Source organism: Tursiops truncatus, chromosome 4 (assembly GCF_011762595.2).
Source record: "Tursiops truncatus isolate mTurTru1 chromosome 4, mTurTru1.mat.Y, whole genome shotgun sequence".
Taxonomy (NCBI): Eukaryota; Metazoa; Chordata; class Mammalia; order Artiodactyla; family Delphinidae; genus Tursiops; species Tursiops truncatus.
Window position 1 is genome coordinate 48,655,002 of NC_047037.1, and position 18,521 is coordinate 48,673,522.

General features: G+C 42.9%; 1 protein-coding gene across 3 annotated transcripts in view; it reads right to left on the minus strand.

The window, feature by feature from the left end:
• Window positions 1–18,521, minus strand: part of TNIK (TRAF2 and NCK interacting kinase) — a 408,961-nt gene that overhangs the window by 63,552 nt on the left and 326,888 nt on the right. For all 3 annotated transcript variants that reach the window (XM_073803896.1, XM_033855468.1, XM_033855467.1), the window contains exons 13-15: window positions 13,526–13,636; window positions 11,307–11,495; window positions 2,241–2,405 (exon numbers count right to left, since the gene is read on the minus strand). In XM_073803896.1, the coding sequence (XP_073659997.1) occupies window positions 2,241–2,405; window positions 11,307–11,495; window positions 13,526–13,636 (465 nt within the window). The remainder of the gene's footprint in view (window positions 1–2,240; window positions 2,406–11,306; window positions 11,496–13,525; window positions 13,637–18,521) is intronic.

The window sequence follows — 18,521 nt, forward strand, 5'->3', positions numbered from 1 at the left end:
CCTCAGAATGGGAGAAAATGTTTTCAAGTGAATCAATGGACAAAGGATTAATCTCCAAAATATATAAACAGCTCATGCAGCTCAATATTAAAAAAACAAACAACCCAATCCAAAAATGGGCAGAAGACCTAAATAGACATTTCTCCAAAGAAGACATACAGATGGCCAAGAAGCACATGAAAAGCTGCTCACCATCACTAATTATTAGAATGCAAATCAAAACTACAATGAGGTATCACCTCACATCTGTTAGAATGGGCATCATCAGCAAATCTACAAACAACAAATGCTGGAGAGGGTGTGGAGAAAAGGGAACCCTCTTGCACTGTTGGTGGGAATGTAAATTGATGCAGCCACTATGGAGAACAGTATGGAGGTTCCTTAAAAAACTAAAAATAGAATTACCATATGACCCAGCAATCCCACTACTGGGCATATACCCAGAGAAAACCATGATTCAAAAAGATACATGTGGTTGAGAGTCTGCCTGCCGATGCAGGGGACACGGGTTCGTGCCCCGGTCCGGGAAGATCCCACGTTCCGCGGAGCGGCTGGGCCCATGAGCCATGGTCGCTGAGCCTGTGCGTCCAGAGCCTGTGCTCCACAATGGGAGAGGCCACAACAGTGAGGGGCCCACGTACCGCAAAAAAAAAAAAAAAAAAAAGTACCCAATGTTCATTGCGGCACTATTTACAATAACCAGGTCATGGAAGCAACCTAAATGCCCATCAATAGACAAATGGATAAAGAAGATGTGGTACATATATACAATGGAATATTACTCAGCCACAAAAAGGAATGAAATTGGGTCATTTGTAGAGACGTGGATGGATCTAGAGACTGGCATACAGAGTGAAGGAAGTCAGAAAGAGAAAAAGAAATATTGTATATTAATGCATATATGTGGAACCTAGAAAAATGGTACAGATAACCGGTTGCAGGGCAGAAATTGAGACACAGGTGTAGAGAAAAACGTATGGACACCAAGGGGGTAAAGCGGTGGGGTGGGGATGGTGGTGGTGGGATGAATTGGGAGATTGGGATTGACATGTATACACTAATATGTATAAAATGGGTAACTAATAAGAGCCTGCTGTATAAAAAAAAATTAAATTAAATTTTAAGAAACCTTGAAATTTGCTGCAGTTATGGTTGCAAATTGAGTCTGCTTATAACCATGGTTTATAATTGGCATGATTTCTATTAAAAAAAAAGAAAAGTACGCCATGGAAGGTTAGGCCTGGACTCATATACAAATAAAAACAAACAAGTGCCAAGCTGGCTGGTACTGAAAAATCTTGGACCTCATATACTAAAGGCAAACTTAAAACCAAGACTCCTTGATTGTATCTACTCTTAAACTCCAGTTCAAATAGCATTACATATTTCAAAGGTGACCTCAGAATATTCTGTGGAAGTGTTAACACGGGTGGATACCTGGAAGAAGCTTAAGACATTTGGGTGAAAACATCTATATTACCTTTATTTTTCATCTAATTTCATACTTCATTTCAATTCCTATTTCATTTTTGGTATATATAAAATCCTCTAAAACTTCCAGAAACTTCCTCCTTATCTAAAAGTGGAGATATCTTCTTTTCTTTTCCAAATAGCTTAAAACAATGGTTCTCAAACTTCAAAGTGCATCGGAATCACTTGGAGGCTATTAAACTCCAGACTGCCAGGCCCCAACCCTAGAGTTGCTGACCAGTAGGTCTGAGGTGGGCCTCAGAATCTGCGTTTCTACCAAGTTTCTGGCTGATGCTATGCTGCTGGCCCAGTGACCACACTTTGAAAACCACTGGCTTAGAAGACACAATTTTACTTATTCTAGTCCATTTAATTTTTTCAGTTTCAGGCTCATGCGAAAATCCCAAGGAACAAAAGATAATATAATAGTTTATACGTATCAAACGTCTACACAAATGTTAGTTCTGGTAATTATATCTGAAAGGATGCTCGTTCTGACCTGGCAGGAACTCCCCCGGGTCTCCAGAGAGGCAATTTACCAAGAAGTGACTTTGTGGTTGGCTTAAAGTTAAGGATGGTGCTTTTTTCTTTCTTACTCCTTCTGCTGCCTTTCACATTCAGTGGGGTCTCCTATCTTACTAGAGATTTGATATTAAAAGCCATGACTTGGCTGGACCCATGCCTGAATCCATGTTACAACTTCCTGGGCTTTTATTAGACTTTACTGTATACCTGTTGAAAAAAGCCAGTGGAATGAAGGGAGGACGTACCTGGGGATCTACTGGTCTGAGCATGGGGGGTGTCCGAGCAGGCTGAACCCCACTGATGCTGAAGGACTCCGACCGCGGGGGCAGGTTGGGGTCTGATATCCTGTTGGCAACCTTGTGAGGCATGGCAGGTGAACTCTGCCGGTTGAGCCTTGACCGTTCTTCTACCTAGAAGCCAAAAAATGAAAAAAGAAAGAAAGAAAGAAAAAAGAGTACCTCAATGGATGGAAGCTGATTTACTTCCTAGTTACGATTTTCTGTAGTCACCTGCACAGCCATTTTGTATCCCTCTGATCAAATCACTCTAGAAAGCTGAAGCTCTCCCTATCTGCTCTGCATCAGAAATTTGCAAAAAGCTCTTTCTGTCAGAGTAAATACTAGCGTGAAGAACTCACAGAACACTTAAGCCATCATCCTTCCATCACCCATTATCTCGTGCTATTCCGTTGGCTGGGAATTAGGGATCTGCTTAAGAGTTTACCGTGCGTTAGTTGGAACACCGTCCTGCTAATTGGTCACAAAGCCAGGGGTCAGTGAGGGAGAGAGGTAACTACGGCGGGCATTACGATTGCTTGGGGAAAATAGAAAACTGCTTTGAGCTGACTCATGGGACAGGGCAGGAAAGAACACAGGAGGGCTGGCAGGAGGATGAGCTGAGCGTACTCAGCGCCACTGATTTCTTCACATGCCCTACTCATGGGCAAGTGGGCCTCTCATTCAATAAGCATGGCCTGTCTTATTTTTTATTTATTTATTTTTGCGGTACATGGGCCTCTCACTGCTGTGGCCTCTCCCGTTGCGGAGCACAGGCTCCGGACGCGCAGGCTCAGCGGCCATGGCTCACGGGTCCAGCCGCTCCGCGGCATGTGGGATCTTCCCGGACCGGGGCGCGAACCCGTGTCCCCTGCATCGGCAGGCGGACTCTCAACCACTGCGTCACCAGGGAAGCCCTGGCCCATCCTAAACTGACTTCCCGTATCATTTTCTTTTTCTCTCTTCTTCTCCCGTTCTTTTCGGGTGTCTCTCCCGGCTCTCTAGAATACACTGTCCCAGCGCCTTCTTTCCATTCCAGCCTGGGCTCCACTACCTCCCTCTACCCTCCTCCTGCCTGTTTCTCCACACATGGCACTCATTCTTGCTCCTCCTCCTCTCCTCTCCCTCCTCCAACCCTCTCTCCTTTCTGGACACTTCATTTCCTTGTCATTCCCTTTCTGCAGAGTCTCTCTCAGCCCAGAGGGGATAACTGATCAGAAGTGCTTTGCAGGGAAAAGTTACCCTTGGTAACTTTTTTGCTGCAGACAGACTGTGGCAGAGGACAAATTAAAGGAAATTTTAGATGAACACAATGTACACGGCAAGACATGATTTAAAATCTTCGAGAGCTTTAAGAGGTCTAGCACTTTTCTTCCAGGTCCACCTTGTCCTGCCCTTTATTTCTTTAGGGTCAATTTGACAGTTGTAATTTCCAAATTCACGGGGGCAATGCACCCTACCCTGATGGCCCGTAACTCTCTTCTGCCGACTCACTATCTTTGTGTTGCAAGAGCCTGTCATGGAACCCACATGCAGGTCCTCAAGACATATTTGTATGTCTCAGCGAAGAGCTTTTTTTAATCTATTTTACTTCCTGATTTGAAAGGAAAATTCAAAAGAGCTATTCTTTCCCATCCTCCCTACTTTATTTTGAATCTTCCTAGAGGCAGACTCAGCCTCATACACAAAATAAGTCTGTTTTTAAAACTCTCAAATCAACTACAAACACGTTAACATGTTAACATGTGCCATAGTGTAGAAAACCACCCTCTTGCCTCTACTTAGCGGTAATTTGAACACCTCTTCCCTGACCGTGGCTGTGCAGGGTACATACAACTGGCATCTAGTTGACTTTGGTTTTGCAATTCCACGTCCCAGAAGCGTACCACATACCAGATAAGATTAGCTGCAAAAAGCCAGGAATATAAACCAGAACATGTATACTTTGTATGTGTATGTGTGCAAAGTATTACATCAGCAACAATGGGCTATTATTGCATTGAACCAAAGGAAATAACAAAGCCTGACTTGAGATAAGACCACAAAGAAGAGCAAGTCCTGAAAAGACAACCACAGATAAACTGAGACCAAGGCATGCAATGTATTGCTTTTCCAAATACTAGACTCTTTGAAAAGAAGGTGACTATTTCCAGATGACTGGAATTAGTCAAATATTAACCATTTTCTTATTTCCAGGGAAGATCATTAAATAGATAAATCACATGTATAAGTACCCCTCACTATCTGAACTCTCACCATCCAAACCATTGCTGTCTGAGGTCAGGAATCCAAGAGGTTTGGACTCATTTTCAGATAAATACCTGGCAATCCAAACTATAGCCACTTATTACCTGACATTTAGAAACCAAATATTATAAGGGAGTGAAGAGTACTTGCTATTATTGTTATTTTAGCTGTAAAATATCCTCAGACTGTTTTAAACCCACATTCAGAAACAGCACATTAAAAATAAAAGTCTGTCCCCCAAGACTCCATCTTGAACAAAGAAATTATATTTGAGATAAAGAATTTTTTCGGCAACTGCCAGTAACAAGGCTCCAGTAAAGGCAGCACCTTTGTCTCCAATAGGACCGTGGGCCACACGGGCCCTAAAGCTGTTGTTAGAAATGAATGGGGCACAAAGTGGGGTGCTAATTTTCACAGGCAGTTAATGGGTTTGATTAGTCAAGTGTAGCTATCACTAATGTACTTCTAGTAACATTTGCTATGCCTTCTCTAAGTTAAATACTAAATCCTACCATGACTATGTTTCCGTTTGTGCCATCATAAATATATGGTGTGAATAATCTATTGTTATACTCAGCAGATTATTTCAGGATAAGTCCAATGTGGTGAAATTTCCTGGGTTGAAGTTTGTCCAAAGAAATTTGAAAATCTATGTGACAGGTGTAACAATGAGGCATCCGGCTACTTTGTCTCAAGAAAATCTGGTCCTAAAGTCTTTAGGAAGAATAATGCTGCCTGTTGCTTTTGCACCAAAGGGTATTGGAGCAAACATATCAAATGAAACATCCAAATAACAGTTTCAAATGGACAGAGGGGAAGCTGGCCTTTCTGCTTATTTTGCTACTGGGCAAAGGCCTGTCTCCTGATTCATCACATCTTATGTCTACTAACTGAACAGTGAGTGAGACAAAAAAGAAGGTGTCTTCCCCCAGATTAAGAATATTTTGTGATTAAAAACTGGCTTACAATCAAGATATGTTTCAGTCTGCCTTTCATGATACTAAAAAAAAAAAAAATCTATTAGCTGAGTCTTTGCTCCAACCTCTTGCTGCCAAGAAGTTGTAAAATATCTTAAGTACCACCAAAAAAGAGTGTTCTAGTGGCATCAGATAAACAGTGTCAAGGTGCTAGACCATAACAAGAAGACATTTATAACAAAGGGTTTCACACTTGACGGGATTATCAATAAATACAGAGAACAATACTAGGAGAGACTGATCAATTTTACTATAGAATCAGGTTTTCTTCTTATTAAAAGGATCATTTTAACATCAAAACTAAAATAACTTTGGAGAGGTTTGGATAACTTCCACAGAAATGCTATACTATTTATTACAGCATTACGGGGAGAAAGAAAAAATAACTGTGGTCTCAGAAATAAAATTCTGCTCCAGGCAGGACTGTGGTATCCACTGGGTACTGAGAGTGATGTCTAAGGCCTTTGAGATATATAAAAGTTGCATGAATACAGACGACCGAAAAGAAACACGTCAATTACAGGATTTGAAAAAATTTCAAAATAAATAAAAATACATTGAAACATGTATAAGTGTAAACATTATATCAATGTCAACTGTTAAATTGTTTTGTACATTTGAGAACAATTTATAGCTTCCAGTGTCTCACTTAGCAATCATGAATGACAGCTGCTGAGAGAGAACTTCAAAACAAAATTATAGAAGTAATTTTTTAAATGTTGACAACAAAATATATTTACTATGTCATATGGGTGCATTTTAATAATACTTTATATGACACTAGGGTCTGTGGGGTTTACGAAGCTCTTAGAAGGCCTGCCTTAAGAGCTAATACGTGGTGAATTGAACACAATCGTATGGGAATATTTTTTCCCCAACTGGACAAAACAATTTGATTTTTGTCTTTACTGGCAACGTTGGAGGAAGAGAAAGAAGTCCAATGATTTTTAAGTCCTCGTTAGGTACTCTGACCCTGCACTCACTGGGCACAGGAAGAGTTGAGTCGCGCTGTCTTTTGGCAAAACCACATGGGCAGACGGCTGCTGAGTAAGACTGGTGCTATCCCTTCTCTGGGGCACCTTTGAGGACAGGGGAGGCTCTCATTCATAGGGAATGCTTAAAATGTAATCTCGTCTAAAGATAAGGGCCTGGACTAGTTTTCCAAGATCTACTCCTAACCACTGATTGCACAGAAAAGTACAGATCCTCATGTGAATGGAGCACATAACTTAAAAGTAATGAGGCAAATCTTTGGCAAGCTGAGATGGGAAATTAAAAAGTGTGTATCTATCACCGGGGAGAGGTAAGTGGAAGAGATGGGAGATGCATGTGAAATCCCAACCAGAAACAACAGAGGCAAAACACTTATTCCTTGTGGGCAACAATGGCCTTGGGAGCAAAATAGAAATATGTTGAATCATGTATTTCATTTGCATTTGTACAGCGCCTACAGTTTCAATGGCACATTCACATACATGGTTGCCCAGGATCCTCCCAACCTTGAGACAGGAAGTACAGGTGTGGAGGCTGCACCTCAGGAAGACTATGAGACTTCCAGGTCACAAAGACCGTAAGTGGAAGAACTTGAACTCAAACAAGCTCTTTCCTATTTCCTGTCAGGTCTCTCTCATGCTAAATCTTAAGAGAGATAATCAGAAACTGAGGAAAGACAGGAAAAGAGCCATAAACTCTCTAAATAGTAATATGGGACCTCATATATAAAATAATTCATATAAAACAAGTGGAGAAGAGTTCTTATGTACAAGGATTTCAAAGTCCAATGGGCTGATGGGATATAAAGAGACATCCTGGCCCATCATTTGCCAAATAAAACCATGGCCAGATGACTGGCATGCATCAGAGAGAAAGAACATGATGAAGTGTTAAAAAAAATATTAAAATACCATCTCATGCAACACTCATGTAGACAGAGCATTCTGTCACTGCTGTGTGCTGGTGAAAATTAAAAAAAAATTATTGCCAGGCCGAGACAATCACAGGCCATTATAAGAAACAGGAATCTGTACCATTAGAAAGAAAGGGCATTATAAGAAAAGGAATATCCATCTTTCAAAAAGTGCCAGTGGGAAAAAAAAAACCTTCAAATTTTGCTGATGTTTAACAGAATATCATATTGATGTTTTCACAAAACAAATCTGACTTCCATTCCAATCTAGAAACGGCAGAGAATTTGAAAGGGGTAAGAATGCCCCCCACTCCTCCTTTTAATGGAGACATTAATGTTCCTTTCTGGCTGAAATCTGAAAATCAAAGTCAATGTAACATTTAGGACAACTAGAAAACTCAGTAAAAGGAGAGAGAGAAGAGCTCAAGATTTGCCAATAACCAAGTATTTTCATTTGTTCGTACTACATCCGACAGATTAATAAGAAAGGAAATGAGAAATGTGATGATTTATGTTTCACAAAATGAAGCAACGAAAACACGGAGGATGAAACATTATAACAATATTACACTGCTAATGAAAAAAATGTCGATTGGAAATAAGGAAAAGTAAGTGGATGGAAAAGTAATCAAAGAAGGAAAAACCACCCTGATGAGAAGGTATAGAGCTGAGTTAGAAAACAAATATGGGAGCAGATTACAGAAGAGGCTGCTGTGGGTGGAAGATGGCCAGGTGGTGTCTTCAGTGGCATATGGGGCAAAAAAGCCCAGACCCTCTATCACAGGAGACCATGGTATAGCTGCTGCCTACCCATCCCTGGTGAGGATATTTTCAAATTATATCCTCGCAGAGGATGCCTTTGAAAAAGAAAATGGTACCTTTTATTCTACCTCCAAAAGAGAGTTTAACCCAGGTTCTTTTTATTGGTTGATAATTAAGATACTGCTGAGCTAGAAATTCTGTCCATATCTAAAGTCTTGAAATGTATTTCACTGTCTGGCTACTTTCAACCCCATCTACCTCCTACTATAAAAAAAGAAACCTGTAAATAAAGCTCTTGAAGAAAAGTTCATACATTGCTGATTAGAATCATTGAGAGATCAGGCAAATAAGGATTCTCACACTCATTTTCATTCCCATTTTAAGAAGTGGGTGTTAAAAAAATGATGAATTAAACTAAAGCAGACAACTATTTGTACTTATTTGCATACCAGTTGCTCCAATCCCCAATTTAGCACCGTCACTCATTCTATCATCTAAATGTTTCATCTTTCTTCTAAAATATGAATACCCACTCTAAGACTTGGGAACTGGTTCATGGATAGGTGGTTAGTTGGAAGCTGGATTATGTTAAACACACCCAGGAGGATAGGATTAAATCTAAAATCCTAAAAGAATGTTCCCACATGTCTAAAAGTCCATGAAGCCCAAAGGAAGAACTCCAGCTGTCAGGAAGCCAGGGACCTTGGAAGATGTCACCCACCAGAGGTGGCCCAGACTTAGGATGGCCCGGGAACCTCACATCGGGTGTGCTTGATGACACAGCCATGCTGTCTGCACTCCCACTGGCTATGCTTCCTTTACTGCTAGGAGCCTGGCTGAGAAGCACAGGGGTATTAAGAGGTCTACAAAACTGCCCTGATGATATCTGCAAAGATTTGCCCCCAGGAACGGCATGGCTTCTGAAAGCTTGGGAACTGTGAATTAGTTCTGAAGAGAGAGGACAGGCCAGGAAATTTAATGATGAGGACAAATAGTAATTAGAAAATAATGAAGTCAAAATGTTTAAGTTCAAATCAAAACATGCTGGGTAGAGGTGGAAAGAAGGAAGTGGAAACTGCTTTATGTTTCCCCCCTTTTTCTGGTACATTTGTGCATGAGGGAGCTGCACAAGGGACAGAAGAAATTCTGGTATGTTTTGCAAGGTATCATGGTCTTCTCCAATGGGATCTGTTGGCGTCCCTTTCCTAAACTCATGCTTGGGGCTGGGAGCACTGAAGGTCAGGTGGTCATGCATCAAAGAGAGGTCATTTAGTGATGCAGCACTTCTTAAGAGGAGTCGAGGTACTTGTACGGATGCGTGAATTCACGCCCCTCCTGCCCTGAGGTACACATGAGTCTCTAAGGCCCTCCTTACTTGCTGTAATGGACAACTGGGGGCTCATCACTTTGGAGATGCTGGGAGAGGACACACAAATGACCTTAAGTCCTGACTCTCGAGTTGGGCTACATCTTTGGGAGCGAGATCGCTTCGTTGATCTCACTGTGGTCCTTGAGGCTCGCTGAGGCTGTAGTTGCTCTTCAAGACCAAGTCTAATAGGATAAGCTGGTCCACCTTTCTTCCATGAGCGATGCTCAAACAGGGGTCTTGATCTGGAATCATTAATTTCTGCAGGTGCTACTGGCATTAGCTTAGGAGAGGCTAGTTTCGCAGCCTCTCAATACCTGCCATGATCATGAGCTGTGAGTCTGGCTTAGCTGAGGGTTTCAGCTTGATGTGGCTAAAGGATGGTTTAGCAGTGGAGGAAGGTGACACATCTCTGCTAGCCAGGAACCACATCAGCTGCTGTTGGACAGCATAGTGATTGCGCTTAGCTGGAAGAACAGGGGGGTTATTAAGGGGTTGGCGCTGTGCCTGGGAGTAAGATCACAAATTGAATTACTGACCTGGGAGAAAGAGGCAGTTGTTACAGACATAGGTAAATACAAATCGCATTCATAGACTCTAAGGGAAAGTGATCAAAAACGTTCTTGACACTGAATGACTTTTCTCTACAGATTTAGTTTTTAAGTTTTCAAGGTTATTAGTTTTGTAAAAATAGTATAAAATCATTATAAAGGATTTAAACATAAATACATAATACATAAAAGTATTAAAAAGTTTAAAGAAAAAAACTCTATAGTTTCTACTTCCCATAAACAGCCATTATTAACATTAGGACAACATAATTTCAAGCATTTTTCTATACATATGTAAGATAGAGCAGAAAATTAAAAATTATACAAATAGGATCTTACGTAAGAAATCAAGTTCTGGTAATATTGTAGTCTAGATAACTTGAAATAAGCTCTAGCTATAAGTATCTGAAGATACTAGAAGAAAATGCAAAGTAATATAAATCACCCTTTCAAATGACTAGTTATGCTCACAAGAAAATAAAGGAAATCATTAGTTGCCACATTAATGACAGAACTGAAAACCAGGGTGTCAGGCATATGAGATGACACAGCGACTTCCTAGAAGGGTTGTTGATCTTGGAGAGAATTATTATTTTGTTTGTTTGCCTTACTCATTTGGTTACCACCCTTTTTTTCCCTACTATTCAAATAATTTTTAATGAGATTTTTAAATAGCTCATCACAGAGTCAAGTTCCTGAAAATTCTTTCTTAGTCTAGTAGTTGAGCAAATGAAGGACCATTACTTTGAAAGTATTTGCAAAAGAAATATAAATGACCTCTGACCCGGTAACTGAACCACAATCACAAGTCTGGGTCCAACTGTGTGTTCACTGTTACTACAGAACATGGAATGTTAGTGACAATACTAATGATCACTTTTAGGGTCTAGGTATGGATAGGAAATGATCCTACCTAGAATTCCTTAAGTCTTAAGTCATATTCTTCCATGAAAAAGTCACTAAAAATCCTCCTGCCACAAACTCAATTGGATTCCAATAAGGAAAAGGATTTTCTACTTCCTGTTGTTACTTACAAAAAGAAGAACAAATGGATTAAGGTAGAGAAATAATGTTACAGTTCTTCCCAAAGCAAAGCATGTGTGTCTCATAATGAATTATTTTCCAACTTTGTAGCACTAGTTTAACTCTCTGTTTACTGGAGAGACTCATTATGGCCAATTTCTCCAATACAGCACAGGTACAGGCTGTACTTGCTCGCTGACTTACCTCCTTGGCCCATGCTGGTTTCTCACTAGGACTCATCCCTTCTTTGTAATGGTACAGTGGCTTCTTCTCCACAGGCCTCTGCTCCTGCCGCTGATGCTGCAGGGAAACCAAGTAGTCTCTCTCTTGCTTTAGCTGTCTCTGTAGTCTTTCTGCTTGTCTCTGTTCTTCCAACTGTTTGCGCTTATATTCCTGTCCAGATCAGGAAAGGAGAACAAAGAAAAGGCTAAATCACCATACGGAAACCATTGGCCAGTACCAGTGAAGCATGCAATGGAACCAAAAGAGATGATAAATAACAAAGGACCTTAATACCAACAGAACCACAAGAGGACATCAGGATGTGCCATAGAGATGAACTACAGCCTTGGGTTAGCGTCTGCACAGAATGTGGCATTTAATGAAAACACCACTGTTTTAACGGCAACCCCTGCAGAATACCACCCTTTGCAAAGTGACTTGCCCTTGGTGAATTGTAACCAAGAAAGTGGCAATAATGAGGACATATGGATGGTCAGCACGCAACCCCTATAAGGAACCGTCCACTTCCTGGTTTAGTAATTAAATCGTTCAAACATGTACAATTAAAAAAAAAAACATGTACAATTAAGTACAAAACGAAATAAGTACCTAAAGATACTGCCTAAATCATCTTTTGTTTAACAAAACTTGGACCAACGAAACCATTAGCAAAAACCACGTACAGGCTAAAAAAATATCACAGTGCCACTGAATAAAAAGTTCAGTTAAAAAAAAAAGATACACCAAGAAGCTCATTTGGAGAGCAGTGCAGTAATAATAATAAAAAGTACTTCAAGTGGAAGCCGTCTGAGCAGGGAACACAAAATGTTCCCATCGTAAGGGTAAAACTAATAGTCTGCAAATGAAATATGACTACAGAGCTGAGCGGGTTCTTACGGAAGAGGAGCGCTTTGCTGTGATTGTATTCCAGCATGTTGCAAACGACCTCAAACATTACTCTGCAATAAACACAGTGGGTCTCAAAAACAGTCTGAACTTATAATAAGGCTGGATTCATGTTAAAGTTTCACAAATAGCTGGAGTTAATAAAGAATGCATAACAAGTATATTAAACACATTGACTCAGCACACTGGGTCAGGAAACGAATTAAGTTTTAGGAGATTTTCCAGGTCCATGAGGCTTGGAGGATCCCCTCCTTCCTGACTGGCAGTTAGAGGAGACCACACACATACACACACACACACACACACACGCGCGCGTGCGATGAACACAGAGCAGGTCAGCTGGCTTGGCTTTCCCATTACCAGAAGTAGAGCTTGTTCATGCAGTAGCTGCTGCTGCAAGATCTCTAACTGTCTCTGCTCCTCCTCTAACTGTCGCCTGATGTACTCCTGGAGAGGTAGGTGGCAGAGAATTCAGAGGAACACAACGAGAGAAAGAAAGAGAGAAAAAGAACCGGTAATTTCAAAGGTGACAAGAGCTGCCAAGTGAAGTGTGGAAGGAAGGAGGGGAAAAAATACCCAGACGCCTCCTCGCTAAACAGGAAAGGTACCCCGCACCGAAGCAAAAGCGTTTCAATGCAGTCAAACGCACAAGCCCTCTACCTGCAACTGCAGCGGACTGAGATGGCTCAGTGCTTTGCTGTTAGTTACTCTTTGGTTTGGAGAACCGAGCTCTATTTAAAAACTTTTCATGACAGGTTCCCTCTTTAGGGGCTACCTGAAATTAACAATGCTATAAAGTTCAGAGGCTCCTGTGCAAGCAGCAGGGGTAAAATAATGGTTGAATGCCATCATGCACTGCCTTTGTAACGGAGCCATCTTGCAGTTCCACTGCACTGTCAGAATGGGATTCTAACAAAGAGAGAAAGGGCCCGCATCGATGGCTCCAAGTCCTGGAGACCAGGGTTGCCTGAGTAGAAAAGCTCTTCTGAAGCAATGAAAGGGGAGCACTTGGCTTGTGTATCACGCGCCAGTGCTACTTTCGAAGTAGATGCCCAGGGTTGGGAAAATCACGAGATCCAGGTGCGTCAGGGGACTTCGGCCTGGGGAGGAAGCCAGGCTGAATGAGTGGGCTTTGCCAAGGTTGTGCGTTTGACTTTCTGAATAGGTGAGAATAGTTGCTTGAGAAAGAGTAAAAACCTGCTTAACCTGAGCAGACCCAAGAGCAGGTGACCCACAGCCCAGAGGCGCCTGGTGCTGGCGCTCCCGTGGGGCCGCCTGTGGGGCCCCAGCTGTACCTGCTCGTGCTCCGCGCGTCTCCTCTCCTCCTCCCGGCGCATCTGTTCCTCGTAGTGCCGCCGCTGCTCCCTCTCCTGCTGCTTCCGCAGCTCCTTCTCTCGCCTTTGTTGCTGTGGGGCGACAAGCAGACAACCGTGAAGGGAACGGGCAGTGGCGAAGGGTGTCGGGAAGCCAGCAGGGAGAGCTGCAGGACCGTGGTTGTGAGCTCTTAGCGACATGCCTGCATGCCTGAGGGCTCCTCGCCTATGCCATTGGGGGACGCATTGGCCAGGATGGGCTGATAGAGAGCAATTCGGTGTTTACCACGCAGGTGGGCTCCCCAGGTTTATACGTCTCCCAAGAAGTTCACATGCAATGCGTCCTCCCAGTGGGCTGATGAGGGTTTCCAAATCAGGGGTAGGTAGAACACCGATGTATAATCAGTTACTTATTATGTATCATCAAACTGTTTGTGAGATGCTACAGGCTTTAAAGCACATTCGCAATGTTCATGCCATTCAGTCTTTTGGACACCACGTAGGGCAAATGTATCAAGAAAGCAAACACCAGGGGCTTCCCTGGTGGCGCAGTGGTTGAGAGTCTGCCTGCCGATGCAGGGGACACGGGTTCGTGCCCCGGTCCGGGAAGATCCCACATGCCGCGGAGCGGCTGGGCCCGTGAGCCATGGCCGCTGAGCCTGCGCGTCCGGAGCCTGTGCTCTGCAGCGGGAGAGGCCACAACAGTGAGAGGCCCGCGTACTGCAAAAAAAAAAAAAAAAAAAGAAAAGAAAAGAAAAGAAAAGAAAACAAGAAGGCAAACACCAGAGAAGGGAAGTGACATGTTCAAGGCTACACAGTAACTGTGACTGTGGGCAAAACAGAATCTACTGACTCCCACCTGGTCACTCCACTTTCTGATAGACCCTGCTGCCTTTCTGTTTTGGGGAAGTCACTTTTAAGTGTCAATTTCAACTTGTCACTCGAGTACGATGTTAAGCTCAGGAGCCACCATCATCTCATACAATCATTATGCCTCTGAAAGTGGACGTCACGGCAAGCACCTTTCATGCTTTATCCCATTTCATCTGCACAAAAATCTTTTCAGGTAGATGTAATTAATACTACTATCTCCTATTTTAAATGAGAAAACAGAGGCACAGAGAGATTAAGTAGTTGTCCGAGGTCATGCCCACATTCAAGGTCATACTCAGTAAGCGGTGGAGCTTGATTTCAAAGACAGGCAATGTGACTCCAGTCTGAACTCAATTAATACAGAAGATGAAGAGGCAACAGGAGTGACAGATCATAATTAATCCAGTCCTCCATTATATTCTCAGTAAGGAGAATGTCTTAGGAGTAGTGACTGGAGCCAAGGTTTCCTAGGTAAGGATGGTACCATTCCCCAGTCCTTGGGGCATCTGGCATGTGTGGGACACTCACACATTACAAAGTGTTTCCCCGTACCACACGCCAGTAGCGCCTCTTTTGAGAAATGCTGCAGGCCCTTTGTGCTGGAGCCCCGTACTGGCACTAGGATTTCTTCTTCCTCAAATACAAGGTTCGGAGGGGCCGATCAGAGGGTCCATTCCCCTGTAACAGTCTCAACAGCACTTCACTGCCTTGCTGAGGAAGCATGAGGTATCCAAAATAAAATGGGCTGCGACCGTATCTCACTGAGAAGTTAGCTCTATAAAACCTGGGAAACAGCTTTCTAGGACAAAAACTCTCTGTCCCAAGCCCAGCTAAACCAACCACAGATAGTCAAAGAGCCAAAGAAGCCCACGAATGAGGTGGCCTTCCTGATGTGGCTGGTGCCTGCAGTCCTCCAGACCCGCTCTCTTCCAACAGTCTCTGAGGCTTGGGAGATAAACTGCATCTTTTGAAACTCAATGTCTATCGCTTGCAGATGAAGAATTGTTTGTCCATCTCGGATTGTAGGCAATGGGGAGCCGCTGGAAGTCTATATGCCATCAAATGCCATGACCAAACCTGCATTTTCAAGGGGGCTCCTACCCACCACGGGATGGACAGGACTAGAAGCTGAAAATGCAATGTGACGCCATTCTATGGATCCAGACAGAAAATGACAGGGCACCCATGAGCTAAGCAAAGGCAGCTGGAGAATCCATGTTCGTAATGCTGAGACGCAGTCAAAAGGAAGAAAAACTAAAAACTATCTGGATTTCCAGTCATTCCAACAGGACTGTAGTGGACGCCAACTTAGAAGCAGAAATTAGAATTAGGCCAAAAATAAAACGGGCAGAATTTGGTGACTATGGGGTGTGTGAGGGTGAGTGGTGAGTGAAGTTCCTGGCCCAGGAGCATGGCAGGTGGTGTGATATACAAGTTTAGGGATGGGAATGAGGGGTGTGCTGGGGGGCGGGGATGAGTCAAGTTCCAGACATGTGATTATTTGTTTTACAGAAAAATAATACAGGACGATGCGAGTAGAAAACATCATCATAGGAACTGACTGAATAATTTGGATTACAGACCCAAAACAGAGATATTTCCAACACTCAACCGAAGTGAATCAATGTCAGCACAGAGAATAAAATAATTATGTGTACAGATCTGGCTCCTGGCAGGAAACAGCCCTAATTTAGCTAACATTTCAAGTTTTTTACTCCCACCATCAGTCTCCTTGAGGAAAAAAAATATAATCGAGGCTTTTGAAGATTTAGCTGATTTTTATGGGAAGGATTTGTACATTTTCAACCCCCTTTCCAGGAATCGATACTGTTTTATAATTACAGGCCACTCAGGTCCCTGTGCAAGGTGTACATAGTGCTGACTGCAACTCAGGAGAGTCTGGGCTTCCCAAGAACTCTGCAGTTTCTGAAAAAGACACTCTAAAGTGACTAATAATTAATAATGATCTCATCTGGATCAGCTGCTGCTAAGGCATGGAGGCATCTGCCAGGGCCTTGGTTCCTGTGGTGAGGCTGGAAAAATAAATCACTTCCCCAACCTTGCAGAAGGCACCTCGCCAATGTCTAGCTGCTGTGCCTCAGTGTTAATCACCTTTCCAGGAAAATTGTTTGCTCTCTCTCCTCCTGGCTGTGGGACTGTTTGAGGGGACATATCAAAACATGTCAGAGAAAGACCAAGTCCCTGGCCTCAAGCAGACACCTTTACAAAGCTCTGATGACTCTTGCTAGAAGTAGCAATCTGAGACAAGGCCTGTGCTTGACCCCCACTGGACCCCCACCAGCCCCTCACGGGGGGCCTAGCACCTGGCAGGTGCAGAGATTTTGTTCAATTGAACCGAGTAAGAAACTTGCGGCAAAAGCAGACAATTCAGTACCATCCTAATTTTTTTTCGGCGGGGGGGTACATTTCCCTTCCTATCAGTGCTTATAGCATACCATGCCTTATGTTATGGTTATTTGAAATGTCTCATTTATTCTGCAATCTAGATCGTGGGCAGGGTCTCTGCTCTACTCTGGTTTTTACCTCTCACTATATCCCATAAAGGGACTGATACCACTGATGTTTGTTGTTTTATATACTATAGATGGGGTAGCAAGAGAAGAGGAGAAAGGCTCACAGAACCTCAGACCACCCCTTCACCCTCTGACGCCCTCCCGGCCCAGAATATTCTTTTATGCTGAGCATAGACAAGGCTTGGAGTGTTTTTCTAAAAAGAGAGCCACCCACGATTGGCACTGGCATGGGATTTATTTTCTATCTTAGAGAAAGGCAGGAAAAGAAAATAAGGGAATAGGAGTCTAAGCTGGATGGAGTAGAAAAGGGAAGAAATAAAAATTTTTCTAGGGACTTCCCTGGCAGTCCAGTGGTTAGGACTCCAAGCTTCCAATGCAGGGGGCCCAGGTTCGATACCTGGTCGGGGAACTAAGATGCCATATGCCACGCAGAGTGGCCAAAAAAAAAAGCATAAATAAATAAATAAAATAAGATAAAACTCACAGCGCAAATAATTCCAAAAGAACTTTCAAAAAAAGTGTCTAAATGTCACTGAGTTACGCAGAAAGATGACAGTGGTTCTGTCAAAAAAGAATAGCTTAAACCAACTACTCTAAACTCTTAGCAGGAACTCCCCACTCCCCCGCCCCAAATATACTGAACTCCCTAGAAGTACATTTTCATCCACAACTTCTTGGAGCCATCTCCAAAAATTACAGCACATAAAACTAGACATTCAATAGGTTCTTACAAGTTTCTTAATTTTTTTTCTGGTTGGGGAATGACTGATAATACCTACTATGAAACTTTTCCAGGCTAAAATCATTGTTGCCTTGATCTATGGAATAGATCAAGGGGTCTTTTTGTCCCTTTGCCTTCTACTGGTGTTCCTAAAGAATGATTCTTTTAGGACAGTTTTTATCTTCCCCAGTGGGTGCTCCCCCCAGGCCACGGCCAGGTGAAGGCTGTGTGGCTGTACTTTCAAGTATGTTCATTTTAATGGAGGAAATAATCCTGTCCCCTTCAGCTCGTCAAGAGCATATTATCTTAGCCCTTAACTATTCAAATTGCATTAAAGTTGTGAGAAATAATACACATGGGTGTTCATCACAAAGGCCATGGAGTTGCTCCTTCTTTCCTTTTATTCCTTTAAACGTTCTTTTTGGATTAAGTTTAACCAGTAGAAAGATGTGTACTGCACCAGGGTGCTCTGGCCTCGTAGAAGTGACTTTGATGACCTGTTAGAACATGAATTGCATTTTACAGTATTATGAGAAGAGTGGAAAAAAGCTAAGAAGTGCTGAGTTTATTCATATAAATAACTCAGACATTATTCCTAGCACTATTCAACCATTCCCAGGCGAGTGCATGGGTTTTTTTTGCGGTACGCGGGCCTCTCACTGTTGTGGCCTCTCCCATTGCGGAGCACAGGCTCCAGACGCGCAGGCTCAGCGGCCATGGCTCATGTGCCCAGCCGCTCCGCGGCATGTGGGATCTTCCCGGACCAGGGCACGAACCCGCGTCACCTGCATCGGCAGGCAGACTCTCAACCACTGCACCACCAGGGAAGCCCAAGTGCACGGGTTTTCAA